We start from the raw sequence: 14942 nt of genomic DNA, 5'->3' as shown, positions 1-14942 counted from the left end.
TACCAACTGAGCTATAACCCCAGCCCAGGACTAGATAATAATATTGTATCAGTGTTAAATTTCCTGATTTTGATAATTGCACCGTGATTCTCGAAAGGAACATTTTTGTTCTTGTGAAATGCACAATAAAGTAGTTAGGAATAAGGGCACAGTGTCTGCAGCTCCCTCATATGGTCCAGAAAAAGGTGCGTGTGTGCAGAAAGAGAAAATATAAATGACAAAGCAAATTGGGTAAAACGCAGTTGCTGAATCTGAGTAAAAGGTATCTCAGGAACTGTTTGTATTGGTGTCCAAATTTCCTCAGTTTGAAACCCTAATGAAACGTTACCCACTCCCCACCCAAAACAAAAGAAAAATACCCAAGGAACTTGTAAAAAGTGCTGTTGCAGGTACCCCGTTTTCAAAGTCTGATTCAATTTATTGGTCTGGGGTGGGGCCTTGATGGGGGTAATGTTTGAAATTGCTCAGCTGACATATGCCTAGGCTTGAGAACCATCACATATTGGGAGTACCTGTGTCTTGGCCTCACCTCACAAACACTGAATTGGAATCTTGGAGTGAGGCCCAGGCTCAGGCCATATTTAAAAACTTCTCGCAGCCGGACATGGTGATAAATGCCTGGAGTTCCACCTACTCAGGAGATTGAGGCAGAATGATGGCAAGTTTGAGGTCAGCCTGGACAACTTAGTGAGACCCTGTCTCAAAAAAAAGGGGGGGGGGACGCAGAGTGTAGCTCAGAGGTATAGCATTCCTGGGTTCAATCCCCAGTACTGTCAAAAAACAACCAAAAAAACCCTACCACTGTCTCAGGTGATTCTAATATGTAATGTGCATCCAGGACTGAGAACCCCTGAGTTATATCAAACTGAAATTTAACTGACAAGTTATGGTCTTCACCTATAAGAATAGTCCCCCACGTAGCCAAATATATTGGTATGTTTTTAAAGTTAGCAAATAAGCAAATAACTGCCCATGAACTTTTCTGTCTATTCAAATCCTACTTACTCTTAAAAATTCCAGTGTATCAATACTTTATGAAGTGTCTATTCCAGAATATTCACCCTTCCTAGATCTCATCTCTTTCCAAAATTTTATATTGTATTTTGTTAGTACTTTTTATTTAACAATTCATCATATACTGTCTGCACCATATTTTATGTCTGAAATGGTTTCTCTTATTTCCTCAAATACAGTAACTTTTTTTTTTTTTTTTTTTTTTTTTTTTTTTTTTTTAATACCAGAGATTGAACCCAGGGGCATTTAACCATTGAGCCACATCCCCAGCCCTTTTTTATTTTGAGACAGCGTCTTGCTGAGTTTCTCAGGGCCTCAGTAAGTTTCTGAGGCTGGCCTTGGACTTCTGATCTTCCTGCTTCAGCCTCCCAAGCCACTGGGATTACAGGTGTATGACACTGAGCCCAGCCATTTTTAATAATAGTTAAATAAAATTTATTTTAGGCTGCTTTCCAGATTAACACATATATTCCTGTTTCATTGTTTCTAACTGCAGAGCAGTGTTCCAGAGCACCTGCCATTTATAGGTCCCCCCACACTTCTGCCACGATACATAATGGTTCAGTTAAGATCCTTATCCATATATCTTTATTTTCTCCTACTTCTAAAAAATAGATTCCTTCTAGAAAAGAGATAAGTTGGACAAAGGGTGTCGCTACTTTATATTTTGATGGATATTGCCTAATCATTCTCCTAAAGGGTTGTACCCTTATTGATCTATAAGAGTTCTATTTTGTGACTTAACATTTAAAAATGCAATTTATATGCCAGAATTGCTTTAGTCAAAACGTTAAAAAAGTCTTCTGTAGGAAAATAATGAAATTTTCATCTTGTTAATGGTTGGTATAACATGTAGTTTTGTTTTGGGGAATATGATTTAACATAGTATAACATGCTATATTGTGTAGGTGCATGTACAGTGGTACCTTCCTCTAAATAATCTTTCATAATGAGTAAAAAATAGTTGCTGACCCTTTTGTCTGTCATAAAGTGCACTTCAGAGTGTGATTAGCCCACAGATCACTGGCCAAGATCACTGCACCAAGGCTGGTATATCTACTATTTTTAAACACTAGGCTCTGAAATGTCAGTTCCTCCAAACTGGGATCTTGTTGTCCTGTTATTGAAGGGCATATTTATCTGATGATTTCAAGAGATATTAAACTATCTAAATTATCCTGACTATACTTCCTATTTTAAATATATCTGACTGACCATCGTTTATTTTTTTGTTTGTTTTGTTTTGTTTTTTGCACAAGAACTGGAAGTGTTTTAGGATTGTCATTGACTCAAGTGAAATAGTGGTTATATAACAGGTGTGTTGATTTCAAATTGATTGTTAAACTTGAGGAAAAAAAGGAGCTTATTGGAAGGATGTTGGGCACTTGTGGAGTTGGCAGGAGGTGTCAGCTGGAGGCAACTTGGGGACTAGGATGTGAGGAACAGGAATGGGCTGGCCAGGACACTGCTGCCCCTAAAATGAGAGACCTCCAGTCATTAACCCACTTACTGCAAACTGTGTGTCCAGTTGACTGAGTTTAGGTGATGTGCCCATTGTACCAGGGAAGGAAAGGGAGGATCTGCCCTTTGATAACTAATATTATGTGTGGCTTTTGCCAAGGATTATACTTCAACCAAGACTAGGAAGAGAAAAGGTAAAGCTGTCTAGAAGTGAAGAATAGGGATGGGTTCTAAGTCACATTTTGCCTAAAAAAGATTCTTGAGCCATGGTTTGGTTTGGTTTTCATTTGGGTACCCGGTATTGAACCCAGGGGCACTTAACCACTGACCCACATCCCCAACCCTTTTTGAATTTTATTTAGAGATAGTCTCACTGATTTGCTTAGGGCCTTGCTAAGTTGCTGAGGCTGGCTTTGAATTCCAGATCTTCTGCTTCAGCCTCTCTAGCCACTGGGATTACAGGCATGTGCCACTGTGCCTGGCCTATTATGAGTGATCTTATGTCAGGACCTCATTTGTTCCTCACAAGATAATGAGCTGAGAATGTTCACATATCTGGTATATTTTAAATTTTCACTAAAAGCTCAGAGGAAACTAATTGGCTTACCTAGGGATGTTGAGTGACATTCTTAGGATTTGGGACAGGTCTAACCTATCCAGTGGAGCCCTCTTTTCATTTTGTCTGGTCTGTCTGTTTCACTGATTTTTCCTTACAGGTTACATAAGGACAGGCTCAATCTTTCTGGCTCAAACACAGGACCGGCTCATTTCCTTGAAGCGTATCAACTCAAGTCTGAAGTACGTAAGAGACTAGAAGCCTGACCTGACTTTCTCAAACTGACCTCTGCCAAAGAGCCCACGTATGTCATTGTCCCCTTGTGTTCGTTGGCAGTGTTACAGGCATCCCTTCAGAGATCATCTCCCCTAAGAAAGTGGCTGAACTTTATCCTCTTCTCAATGTGCACGACCTGGTGGGGGCCATGCATGTTCCTGAAGATGCAGTGGTGTCCTCTGCTGACGTGGCTCTTGCCCTGGCAAGTGCTGCCTCCCAGAATGGTGAGCAGGTTTTTGTGTTTTCTTAACATGGGTTTGGGAGAAAGAAGAACATGGTTTGGGATCTAAGAAGTATCTTATGGAAGTAGGCAATGATACCAACTCACATTTGGAAAAAAGTGTCCTCATTGGGGTATTCATCTTCCTGCTTTTGAATGTGAATCTCAAGAGTTTTTAAGTACAGTATCTGGGTTGTTTTTTTGTTTTGTTTTGTTGGTATCTGTTGATAAGTATTTTTTCTCAGGGTCACATTTTTCTTTTCTTCCTCCCGACCCCCAGCCCTTAATACTGGGGATTGAACCCAGGGCCTAGCACATGCTGGATAAGCACTCTACTACTGCTGAGCTACTCATCCAGCCTGGGCCACATTTTTCATGTTAAAAGTTTCAAGTAACTGCTTTTTATTGCTGATGCGTACACTTCAGACTTAGGGGAATCCCCCTTCTCCCCAAGACTTGAGAAACTCAAAGGTTAGAACACACCTTGGAGATTTGATCCACAGTTTATACCGTAATCTGGAGTTGGGATGTATGATGGGAAGAGTAGTGTTCAGGGTGTTATATACCTTAGATGAATTGATCATGATGTGGGCGGTTTGGGATTTGAGATGCCCTATTTGTACTCTTTCATCCCTGCTTCATATTTTCAACTATTGTGAACTAGAGTCTGTTTTAAAATTGATCAGCTATTTTCAGTCTTGAGCAAGACTCATTTACGTAGTCTTTGGATGTGGTCCTACGGTTCTTTGCTTCTTATATTAAAGCACTGACCTACTTATTTAGTTTTGCTTTGGGGTGGAGAATCTGCTGCAAATGCCTTCATTCTGGAACATCAGATGATGTACCAGCTTTTTCTTTACCTTGGCATAGGTGTTCAGATTTATGACCGGACAACTGTTCTTCACATAATGGTCAAAAAAGGCCAAGTTACTGGTGTGGAAACAGATAAAGGACAAATTGAATGCCAGTATTTTGTCAACTGTGCTGGTCAGGTAGGTTAACAACAATATTGGGCTGCTGATTTTCTTAATTAACTTGGATATTTTTGGTGTAGAGAATTAGGATTAATACTATGACTGTCAAAAGAGATGTCAGGTACTATATTCTTTGGACTGAAAACTTAAGAATTCTTTTATTCTGAATCAGAAACCTATACTTATTCCTCAAATAGAAGCATCTGTGACCTTTTCCTCCTCCTTCACCAGGTTAATTCATGCCATCCTGTTCAGAAAGGCTGGCAAATAGTTAGGTGTTGACATGAATCTTTGGTGTTGAATATTTTCATAATGTTAGATTTCATCCTCTAATCTGGCAGATAAAATATTAAGCTATTTCATCATATTAGGACTATGGCTCGAACACTAAGCTGCTTCTGCTTCTGAGCAGTGGTCCCTTGCTTTCTACTCTGCAGTCTTAAGGTGACCTAGGAAATACTTTTTGCTCTGTGAAGCTTATTTAATGATAAGTATCTGGAGTTTGTAGCTGAAGCCAGGTGTTTTATTAAAAGGGCCTCTATTAACTGGTAAATCTATCTTCCTTTGAATAAAAGGTTATTTTTATGTTTAAAAAATATAGTGTTGCTCCCTGTCCAAATACTTGAACTAAATAAAGCAGGCTGAAACTTGGCTTCCCACACCTGTCACTCTAGCAAGAGCACACTGAAGCCACTTGAAATTAATCTCTTTTCAAGAGGCTAAACTTGCTCATTTGTGTTTCTGTTCCTCTTCCCACCCACAAATAAATCTGTCCATTTGTAGTGGGCATACGAGCTGGGTCTGTCCAACGAGGAGCCGGTTAGTATCCCGTTACATGCCTGCGAACACTTCTACCTTCTGACTCGCCCCTTGGAGACCCCTCTGCAGAGCAACACACCAAGTGAGGACTTGTACTTTTTTACAATCTTATCTACTTGTCCGTATCCTGTCCTCTGAAAAGGAAGACTTTCTGAAAAGGACAGATTGTACCAGAAAGAGTCTTTTCTTTTCTAGAGCATGTTACAGGGAGGTGGACTCAATTCTAACTTTTCTGTTATATTTCTTTATGAAAGGATAGCCAAAATGGGCATGCTATCAAGCAATTTTTTGTTTTTGTTTTGCAAGCTTAACTTAGATCCCAACAGAGGTCACTGAGAATATTTGGAAAGTAACTTTCAGTTTTTAACTTGGATGCTGTCAACTGTAGAAATGTCACAGGCAGTCCATACACTTGGGTGGTGTAGTGGCCCCAGGTGCTCTAGAGGAGGGCTTCAGTACTGTTTTCAAGCTCTGCAGCCCCCTTCCTGTTAGAGTTTCGCTTGGCACAGCAGCAGTCATGTAGCTTGGTTGTGAGAACTTTGTAAAGCTTCTAGGTTCCTGATAAAGTTAGGGGTAATCAGAGAAACCATCTCCTTTGTAAATCTACGTGGGAAGATCCTCCCCTGTGAACTCCAAAGGTATTTTAAAGCTGACTAATGCCTGTGTGTATTGGATGTCATTCTGTTAATAAAGCCATTCATAGGTATTTTGTTTCTTTTATGTCCATTTAGAAAACTGGCTTGTCTCTAAACTCTTGTTTTTCTTTTCTACTCCCCATTTCCTTGTCATTTTTCTTCTCAGCTATTGTTGATGCTGATGGAAGAATTTATATTCGGAACTGGCAGGGTGGCATCTTGTCTGGGGGCTTTGAAAAGAACCCAAAACCTATTTTCACTGAGGGAAAGAACCAGCTGGAAATTCAGAATCTGCAGGAAGACTGGGATCATTTTGGTGTGTGAAGTACATTGTAATGATAATATTTCTATTTGTCTTAAGATATTCTATTTTTCTTTTCTTTTTTTTCCCCAAGGATATATGTTATATTTCTCCGAGCATTTCAGGAATAGTATAGTAGTAGTAGTGCTGAAGGGCATTCTCCAGAGTTTGCCTAGTCTAGGGATGCAGTTACTGGTTAGCAAGTTCAGGGAACTAACATCTTGGTTAATGAACTTGGCTTATTATTTATTCACCTAAAATTATTACTGAAATTTTAGGCAAGGAAACTGACTTTTGGTAACATTTCATGTAAAATTGAAGAACTTCTCAAAAAGCAGAATTGTTTTATTAATGTGGTTTTAAAATTTTATTTATTAAATAATTAATATAATTACATGGTTCAAAATTCAAGAAATAGGAAAGTATCTTGAGGAAGAATTTCCTTTTCATCCTTGATGGGCCTTTCTTTTTTTCATTTTGCGGTGCTGAGGATTGAACCCAGCGCCTTGTGTATGCTTGGTATGTACTCTACCAGAGCTACATGAACTTGCTTTTTAAGATAAACTTCTTATGGGAAGTTTCAAACTTTTCAAAGTATGTGGAGTTATATGATGAACACCTACTCCCTCCTCCATGAACCCAAGCAGCTCTAGCATGGATTCATCTATTACCACTGTCCCACGGGATTGTGGTCAGATGACTGATTCATTATTCCTTTTTTTTTTTTTTTTTTTTTTTTGGCGGTGCTGGGGATTGAACCCAGGGCCTTGTGCTTGACAGGCAAGCACTCTACGAACTGAGCTATATCCTCAGTCCAACAGATTTATTATAAAAAAATGGGTGAGGATCTGTCTTGCAGCTATTCCAACAAAGGAAAACATTGTCTCGTTGAAATCTCTTTGAGTGCCATTAAGAATCTTTCCAGTCAGTACTGCCCATTCAAGATTACTCTCTGTAGCCACATGTATTATGCTGTTCCCTAGCTCTCTTCCTTTCTAGGGTGTTTTTTCAATCTTTATGCCAAGTATTTTGTAGGTGTGGCCCGTAATTCCACTAAGCTTTCTGACTTCTGATAAATGACCCAGTTGGCTCCTAGAAAAATCTCTCCCAAGAAGTTTTCTGAAAGGAGAAGTAGTAAAAAAAAAGTATAAAGGTTAGAAAGTTTTTAAATTCCCTAAAAGATTCGTTTGGGTTTGTTTTTATTGCTCAGAACCCCTGTTGAGTTCCCTCCTGCGTAGAATGCCAGAATTGGAGACTCTGGAGATCATGAAGTTGGTGAATTGCCCTGAGACCTTCACACCAGACATGAGGTGCATCATGGGCGAGTCTCCTGTAGTACAGGGCTACTTTGTCCTGGCAGGGATGAACTCTGCTGGCCTGTCATTTGGTGGAGGAGCTGGGAAGTAAGTCTTCACAAAGTCAGCTATGAGCACATGACAGCTTGCTGGGCTTTTTCCCTTCTGGAATTACTTGCTAGTATGTTATGTAACGTATTTAATCTAGGATGTTAATGGTAATAGTAATATTAAGATACATATAATTTGAGAATTGCTTCCTTCAAAGAAATCACCATGGGATACTCTCCCCACATTCTAGAAGCATCATTGTATAAAATATTTTGGAAACTCCTCTTTTGAAATTAGCCATAGAACTTGTGTGATATTCTTTTGTACTTTTTCCAGTCATAACAAGTATTGTCCTTTGAAGTGTATATTTGAGTTTAGAAATAGCCAAGTGTGTAGGGAGTGTGGTAGGTGATCAAGCTATGTGACGTTTTTATTTTAAAAGTAGGTATTAATAAAAAGTAAATCCCTAAGGGATATAAACACTGTATAATTCCACTTATGTGAAGAACCTGGAATAGTCACATTGATAGACAGAAAGCATAGTAGTGGTTGCCAGGGTAGTAGGAAGTTACTGTTCAACAGGTACAGAGTTTTGATTTTGTATGATGAAGAGTGAGTTTTAGAGGTGAATGATGTGAATGTATTTAATACCACACACCTAAAAGCAGTTTAAGGTGATAATTTTTATTTGTATAGTTGACCTTGAATAATTCAGGGGTTAACTGCATAGCTGAAAAACTGCTTATAATTTATTTATTCATTCAGTTATTTTACAGTACTGGGGATTGAACCCAGGACCTCATGCATGCTATGCAAATGCTCTGCCACTGAGCTATGTCCTCGGCACTTTTTAAAATTTTAGTTTTCATTTATTTATATATTACTTTTTGTAGCACTGGAAACCACACCAAGGGCCTCACACATGCTAGGCAAGTGCTCAATCACAGTCACATCCCCATCCCCTGAGTTTTATTTTTGAGACAGAGTCTCAGTGAGTTGCCCAGTCTGGCCTTGACTTAAGATCTTCCTGCTGCTCAATAGCTGGGATTTATAGGCATGCACCAGTGCACTCAGCTTGCTTATAACTTTTTTTTAAAGTGATTTAACAGTTTTATTAACAGGTACTTGCAATGTTAACTTTTTTTGTTCAAAAGAAAAACCAGAACCAGGTCATAAGGGGTTGGGGAAGTAACTGTGCTAGAGTATATACTTAGTATGAGGCCCTGAGTTCAATCTAGCACCCAAAAAAAAAAAAAAAAAAAAAAAAAAAAAAAAAATCAAGTTGTGTATGGTTTATTATAAATTATAAATGGGATCTTCAAAATTTAAACCTGACCATATACAAAAGCATTTAAAAGCTTTTATGGGTGTATTGAGAACAAATGGAATTTTAAAAACAAAACAACAACAACCAAAAAAACCCACATTTGTTATTAGCAAAGAGAGAGTGTCTTTAGGTAAAAATAATAAAAATTCCATGCTTCATTGATAATGCACATGATTCTGATTATCTCATCACTGGGTAAAAAAGCAAGCACTTTCAGGTCTTCAGCTCCAGTCTTCTGTTCATTTCTTATTTATTTTTTCTTGTTGGATGACTGGATGATGGTGAAGATGGTAAAGTGGCATTTACCCTGCTCAGCCCTGGGAGCCCATGAAGTCTAAACTGGTGGATAGGCTTCCTCTGGCATTTTTGCCATCCTGTGGTTTAGGTTTTTATCGGCTTCTGCATGGTAACTGAGGTTGCAGCTCTACTGACATTGAGGTTGCTGCCGACCTCAAGTCTCTGATTTTCTTTTTCTTTGCCATCCTCTCTAGTAATCATGGTCCTTTTTAAAAAAAAAATTTTTTTTAGTTGTAGATGGACACAATACCTTCATTTATTTATTTTTATGTGGTGCTGAGGATCAAACCCAGTGCCCACATGTGCTAGGCGAGCACTCTGCCGAGCCACAACCCCAGCTCAGAATCAGGATCTTTAAACCTATACACATCCTTTCTCACTGGTCCACCTTCCCTGCACCCTGGTTGTCAGCATCAGCACCCTCTATCACATCTCCCTGCACAGGAGGGTTGGTACTGTGGTTCACAACTATGGGATATCCACAGTAGGTAGAGAGCCTTTCCCCTTTGGAAATCAGTTCTGATCCCTCAGCCTTTCCCCCTCTCTATTCTGGTAATTCTGGTGACTGCATGGAGGATCTCCTGTGATATAAATCACATCTAAAGTGGTTATGGTCTACTGCATATTTTCTGCCTTGAACTGGAACTCTACCAGATCCTGACACATTTGCTGCTTCTACCCCCTTTTCTTTTTCCACATCAAACTCTAGTTTTTCTGTCCCCTTTATCGTGAAGGGACTTCTGAGGTTTACATGGCAAACTGGCCTACAAATACATTGTCCTTGGTGTATGATTCCTATTGAAGAAACCATATCCATTTCTTAAGTTGAACTGTTTTACTGCTCCCAAAACTTTGTGATATTTTTAGTTTCTACTCACAGGCACAAGCACTGGGCTTGGTGTGAGCCGCAAGTGGCTGCTGAATCTCAGTCTCCTGCTCACTAGTGCAGTGATGGCCTGTGAAGGAAGCTCCTCTTGATAGTGATGCCTAGGCTGGTGGTGGCAGGCTGCTTAGGGCATGCTAGGCTCCATGCTCTGCTCCCACTACTAATTGAACTCCGAACTCCGTATATAATTTTTGACTCCCCCAAAACTTAACTACTAACAAACTGCTGTTGACTGGAAGACTTATTGATAACATAAGCAGTCAATTAATACTTTCTTTGTATGTTGTTTTTATCATATAAACAGTGAAAAAATGCACGAGAACTGCAAGATCATGTTACTGTGGTAGATGAGCTGCTCTGGAGGAGATGAACAGTGCCCCATGGTGGTTAAGTAGATGCTAACAACACTTGAGCTCAGTGAAATAGCAATAGGTGGCGGCTACAAAATTATCACAGCAGTGTAGTCATACTGTAGTTAAATGCAATTGTGGTTTAATACTGCATCTTTAGGTCTGTTTACATCTCTCCAGTGCAGATGGCACCACGTATGGTCTGTTTGCCATTATAAGTTTTGATAAATTTTAGCTTTACTAGATTTGTATATATTTTGTAGAAGTAAATAATAAAATAGATTTAACATATTTCATGCATTCATGACATAATTTTTTCTTAATTTTTTTAATATTACTAGACTACCTGTTTCATCTGTTCTTCCAAAATGGTTGCAAATCTATAAAAAAAAAAAAAAAAAACAAAAAACAGAAAAAAGCCTATATAAGCGGAACTTCGCAATTCAAACCCATATTGTTCAAGGGGCAACTCTTATTTTATTATACTTTACAATTTTTTAAAATAATGAGGCCAGTTTTCTTCAGTGGTTGTAGAATGGCTCTGAAAACAGTTTACAGAAGAGGCATTACCAAAGACATTTGGACCAAAAGAGATGTGGTCAGAGAACTATATAATTTTACTAGGTGACAGTTTTACACTCATTGAATATATAAATTAAGAGTACATTTTATGTATGTTTTAGTCTTATTTTTTCATAGATGTGGCTTATGTCAAACACTTTCTAGGGATTCTTCTCAGAGTCCTAAAATTCTCATAGTGGTTCTCTTAGAGCAAAACCTTGGGTCCATGTTTGTTTATTATAAAAAAGTCAAGGAAATTGCACAAAACTGCTCAACCAATGGTGACATAGTAGGATCTTTTGATTCCACTGGTTCTTGATTTGTAGAATATTGCTTTAAACTCTGTGTATCTGTCTTGCAAGCACAAGGCCCTGGGTTCAATCCTCAGCACCGCAAAAAAAAAAAAAAAAAAAAAAACTCTGTATCATATCTGAGACCCACAACCTTTTGTCCCCCACATAAATAGGTATCTTGCTGAATGGATGGTACATGGTTATCCCTCAGAAAATATCTGGGACTTGGACTTGAAACGCTTTGGAGCCCTCCAGAGCAGCCGTACCTTTCTGCGCCACCGGGTCATGGAAGTCATGCGTAAGTGAACCTTTATCCTAATTGCACCTAGTTGCAAGTATCTTTCTGGTGGCCTGTTTTGTGGAGGGACAGAGTTTTCCCTATTCCTTTATTAACTGCTTGAGTTGGGCTTCTAATGTGTGTTTCAGGCCTGGGTTGAGGCCTTATGCCCCATGTGATATTTATGGAACATTTTTAGTATATTGTACATTGTTTAATTTGGGGAACAGGAAGTAGAATAGAATTTTCAGGTGGTGTGCAGTTGCTTCCTCAATATTCCCAGCAAATGCCTCCTTGCCTTCTTTCCAGTTTGCCTTGCAGGATCCTATGTCGGAAATTAAATGTTTTGCTCCTTATTTGTATATATATATTTTTTTTCCAGTGCTGGGAATCAAACCCAGGGCATGCTAGGTTAACCTACCACATACTAAGGTAGTGCTGTACTACTGAACTACACCTCTATCCCCTACTTGGTTTTTGAGATCATTGTTTTCTTTCCAAGGCAGAGGATTTTCCAAGGTACTCTCAGAACTTCAGGCTTCACTGATGACTTTATCCATCAAATGTTAGCAAAATAAGAAACCACTTCTCCTGTAGATGCAAAGGATGCATTCCTTCTCTTATTTTTCTTATCCATGCTTCCTTCTAATGTTGAAAGATTGGCTTCTTCATTTTTCTTAAACCTTTGTTTTTTATTTATTCTTATGTGATCCTGAGGATTGAACCTAGTACCTCACACATGCTAGGCAAGCACTTTACTACTGAGCCACAACCCCAGCCCTTGGTTTCTTCATTTCACTTGTTGTTCTACCTTATTAGTTCTACCTTGTTGATTTATTGTCTAGTAAGCCTGTAGAGACCGCTTGTATTTTGGTTGGGGGTGCTAGTGCCAGGGATTGAACCAGGGCACTTTAACCACTGAGCCATATCCCAGCACCCCCCTTTTTAAAAGTTTAATTTTTTAAAATTTTTATTTTAAGATAGGTCTCACTAGGTTGCTTATAGTCGTGCTGAATTGCTGAGGCTGACTTTGAACTTGTGATCCTCTTGCCTTAGTTTCCCAAGTTGCTGAGATTATAGGCATGTGCTACCATGCCTGGCAACAGCTTGTTTTTCAGGAACTTAACCAAATTATAGGTTCTGACAAGTTATAATTTCACTTTCCTATACTGAGAAACTACTCTCAGACTTTGCCAAATGATATCTAAGTATTTTGGACATGTTTATGCTCAGATAGGTTTTTGAGACAGGCATAGTGATGCACACCTATAATCCCAGTGACTTGGGAGGCTGAGGCAGGAGTGTTGCAAGTTTAAGGTCAGCCTCAGCAACTTAGTGAGACCCTGCATCAAAATAAAAAACAACAAATAGAGATACCGCCTTTTGTTCTATCAGATAATAATGGAATGAAATTAGATATTGATGACAAAATAAAAAACAGAAATTACTCCAACACCTGGAGACTAAATGGTATGCTATTGAATGAAACATGGATAACAGAAAACATCAGGGAGGAGATACAAAAATTCTTAGAGGTAAATGAGAATGACGATACAACATATCAGAATCTCTGGGACACTATGAAAGCAATACTAAGAGGAAAATTCATTGCATGGAGCACATTTAAGAAAAGAATAAAAAGTCAACAACTAAATGCCCTAACATTACAGCTCAAAGCCCTAGAAAAAGAACAGAATACCAGCAAAAGTAGTAGAAGACAGGAAATAATTAAAATCAGAGCTGAAATCAATGAAATTGAAACAAAAGAAGCAATTCAAAAAATTGACAAAACAAAAAGTTGGTTCTTTAAAAAAGTAAACAAAATAGATAAACCCTTAGCCATACTAACAAAGAAAAGGAGAGAGAAAACTCAAATTACTAAAATTTGTGATGACAAAGGAAATATCACAACAGACACCACTGAGATACAGAACATAATGAGAAGCTACTTTGAAAATCTATATTCCAACAAAACAGAAAATACTGAAGACATCGTCAAATTTCTAGAGACATGTGCTCCTCCCAAACTGAACCAGAAGGACATACACAATTTAAACAGATCCGTATCAAGCAATGAAATAGAAGAAGCCATCAAAGCCTACCATCCAAGAAAAGCCCAGGACCAGATGGATTCTCAGTCAAGTTCTACAAGACCTTCAAAGGAGAACTCATTCCAATACTTCTCAATGTAGTCCAGGAAATAGAAAAGGAGGGAACCCTACCAAACTCATTCTATGAAGCTCGTATCACTCTGATACCAAAACCAGACAAAGACACGTCAAGGAAAGAAAAGTTTAGACCAATATCCTTGATGAATATTGATGCAAACAAAGATCCTTAACAAAATACCAGCAAACTATATCCAAAATATATTAAGCAAATTGTGCCCCACAATCAAGTGGGGCTCATCCCTGGAATGCAAGGATGGTTTAACATCTGTAAATCAGTAAACGTAATCCATTATGTCAGTAGTCTTAAGGATGAGAATCATATGGTTATTTCAATTGATGCAGAAAAAGCATTCGACAAAATACAACACCCCTGGAGAGGATGTGGGGAAAAAGATACACTCATATATTGCTGTTGGGGCTGCAAATTAGTGCAGCCACTCTAGAAAGCAGTGTGGAGATTCCTTAGAAAACTTGGAATGGACCCACCATTTGACCCAGCTATCCCACTTCTTGGCCTATACCCAAAGGACTTAAAATCAGCATACTACAGAGATACAGCCACATCAATGTTAATAGCTGCTCAATTCACAATAGCCAGACTGTGGAACCAACCTAGATGCCCTTCGATTGATGAATGGATAAAGAAACTGTAGTATATATATACAATGGAATATTACTCAGCTATAAAGAATAATAAAATTATGGCATTTGCAGGCAAATGGATGAAATTGGAGAATATCATGCTAAGTGAGATAAGCCAATCTCAAAAAACCAAAGGACGAATGATCTCACTGATAAGCGGATGATGACACATAATGGGGGGTGGGAGGGGGGCAAGAATGAAGGAAGGAGGGACTGTATAGAGGGAAAAGAGGGGTGGGAGGGGTGGGGGAAGGAAAAAATAACAGAATGAATCAAACTCATTACCCTGTGTGAATGTATGATTACACAAATGGTATGCTGTTACTCCATGTACAAACAGAAACAACATGTATCCCATTTGTTTACAATAAAAATAATACACACCCCTTCATGCTCAAAACACTAGAAAAAATAAGGATAGTAGGAACATACCTGAACATTGTAAAGGCTATTTATGCTAAGCCCACAGCCAACATCATTCTTAATGGAGAAAAACTGAAAGCATTTCATTTAAAAACGGGAACAAGACAGGGATG

At 38.6% G+C, this 14942-nt stretch overlaps 1 protein-coding gene and 1 long non-coding RNA gene across 4 annotated transcripts in view; both read left to right on the top strand.

Moving 5' to 3' along the window:
• The window catches only part of LOC306649059, a 208030-nt gene that overhangs the window by 47138 nt on the left and 145950 nt on the right, over nucleotides 1–14942 (top strand). The window lies entirely within an intron of this gene.
• PDPR (pyruvate dehydrogenase phosphatase regulatory subunit) overlaps nucleotides 1–14942 on the top strand; it is a 52947-nt gene that overhangs the window by 22630 nt on the left and 15375 nt on the right. For 2 of the 3 annotated variants that reach the window (XM_079119661.1, XM_079119662.1), the window contains exons 4-10: nucleotides 3192–3273; nucleotides 3368–3531; nucleotides 4398–4519; nucleotides 5285–5402; nucleotides 6122–6271; nucleotides 7467–7659; nucleotides 11490–11614. In XM_079119661.1, the coding sequence (XP_078975787.1) occupies nucleotides 3192–3273; nucleotides 3368–3531; nucleotides 4398–4519; nucleotides 5285–5402; nucleotides 6122–6271; nucleotides 7467–7659; nucleotides 11490–11614 (954 nt within the window). Of the gene's footprint in view, nucleotides 1–3191; nucleotides 3274–3367; nucleotides 3532–4397; nucleotides 4520–5284; nucleotides 5403–6121; nucleotides 6272–7466; nucleotides 7660–11489; nucleotides 11615–14942 lie in introns of those variants that run through there. The other variant, XM_079119663.1, reaches the window with a different exon arrangement.

The sequence above is a fragment of the Sciurus vulgaris genome (genome assembly GCF_902686455.1).
Source record: "Sciurus vulgaris genome assembly, chromosome: 17".
In the NCBI taxonomy this organism is placed as follows: domain Eukaryota; kingdom Metazoa; phylum Chordata; class Mammalia; order Rodentia; family Sciuridae; genus Sciurus; species Sciurus vulgaris.
This window is presented reverse-complemented; position numbering and strand designations above follow the sequence as displayed.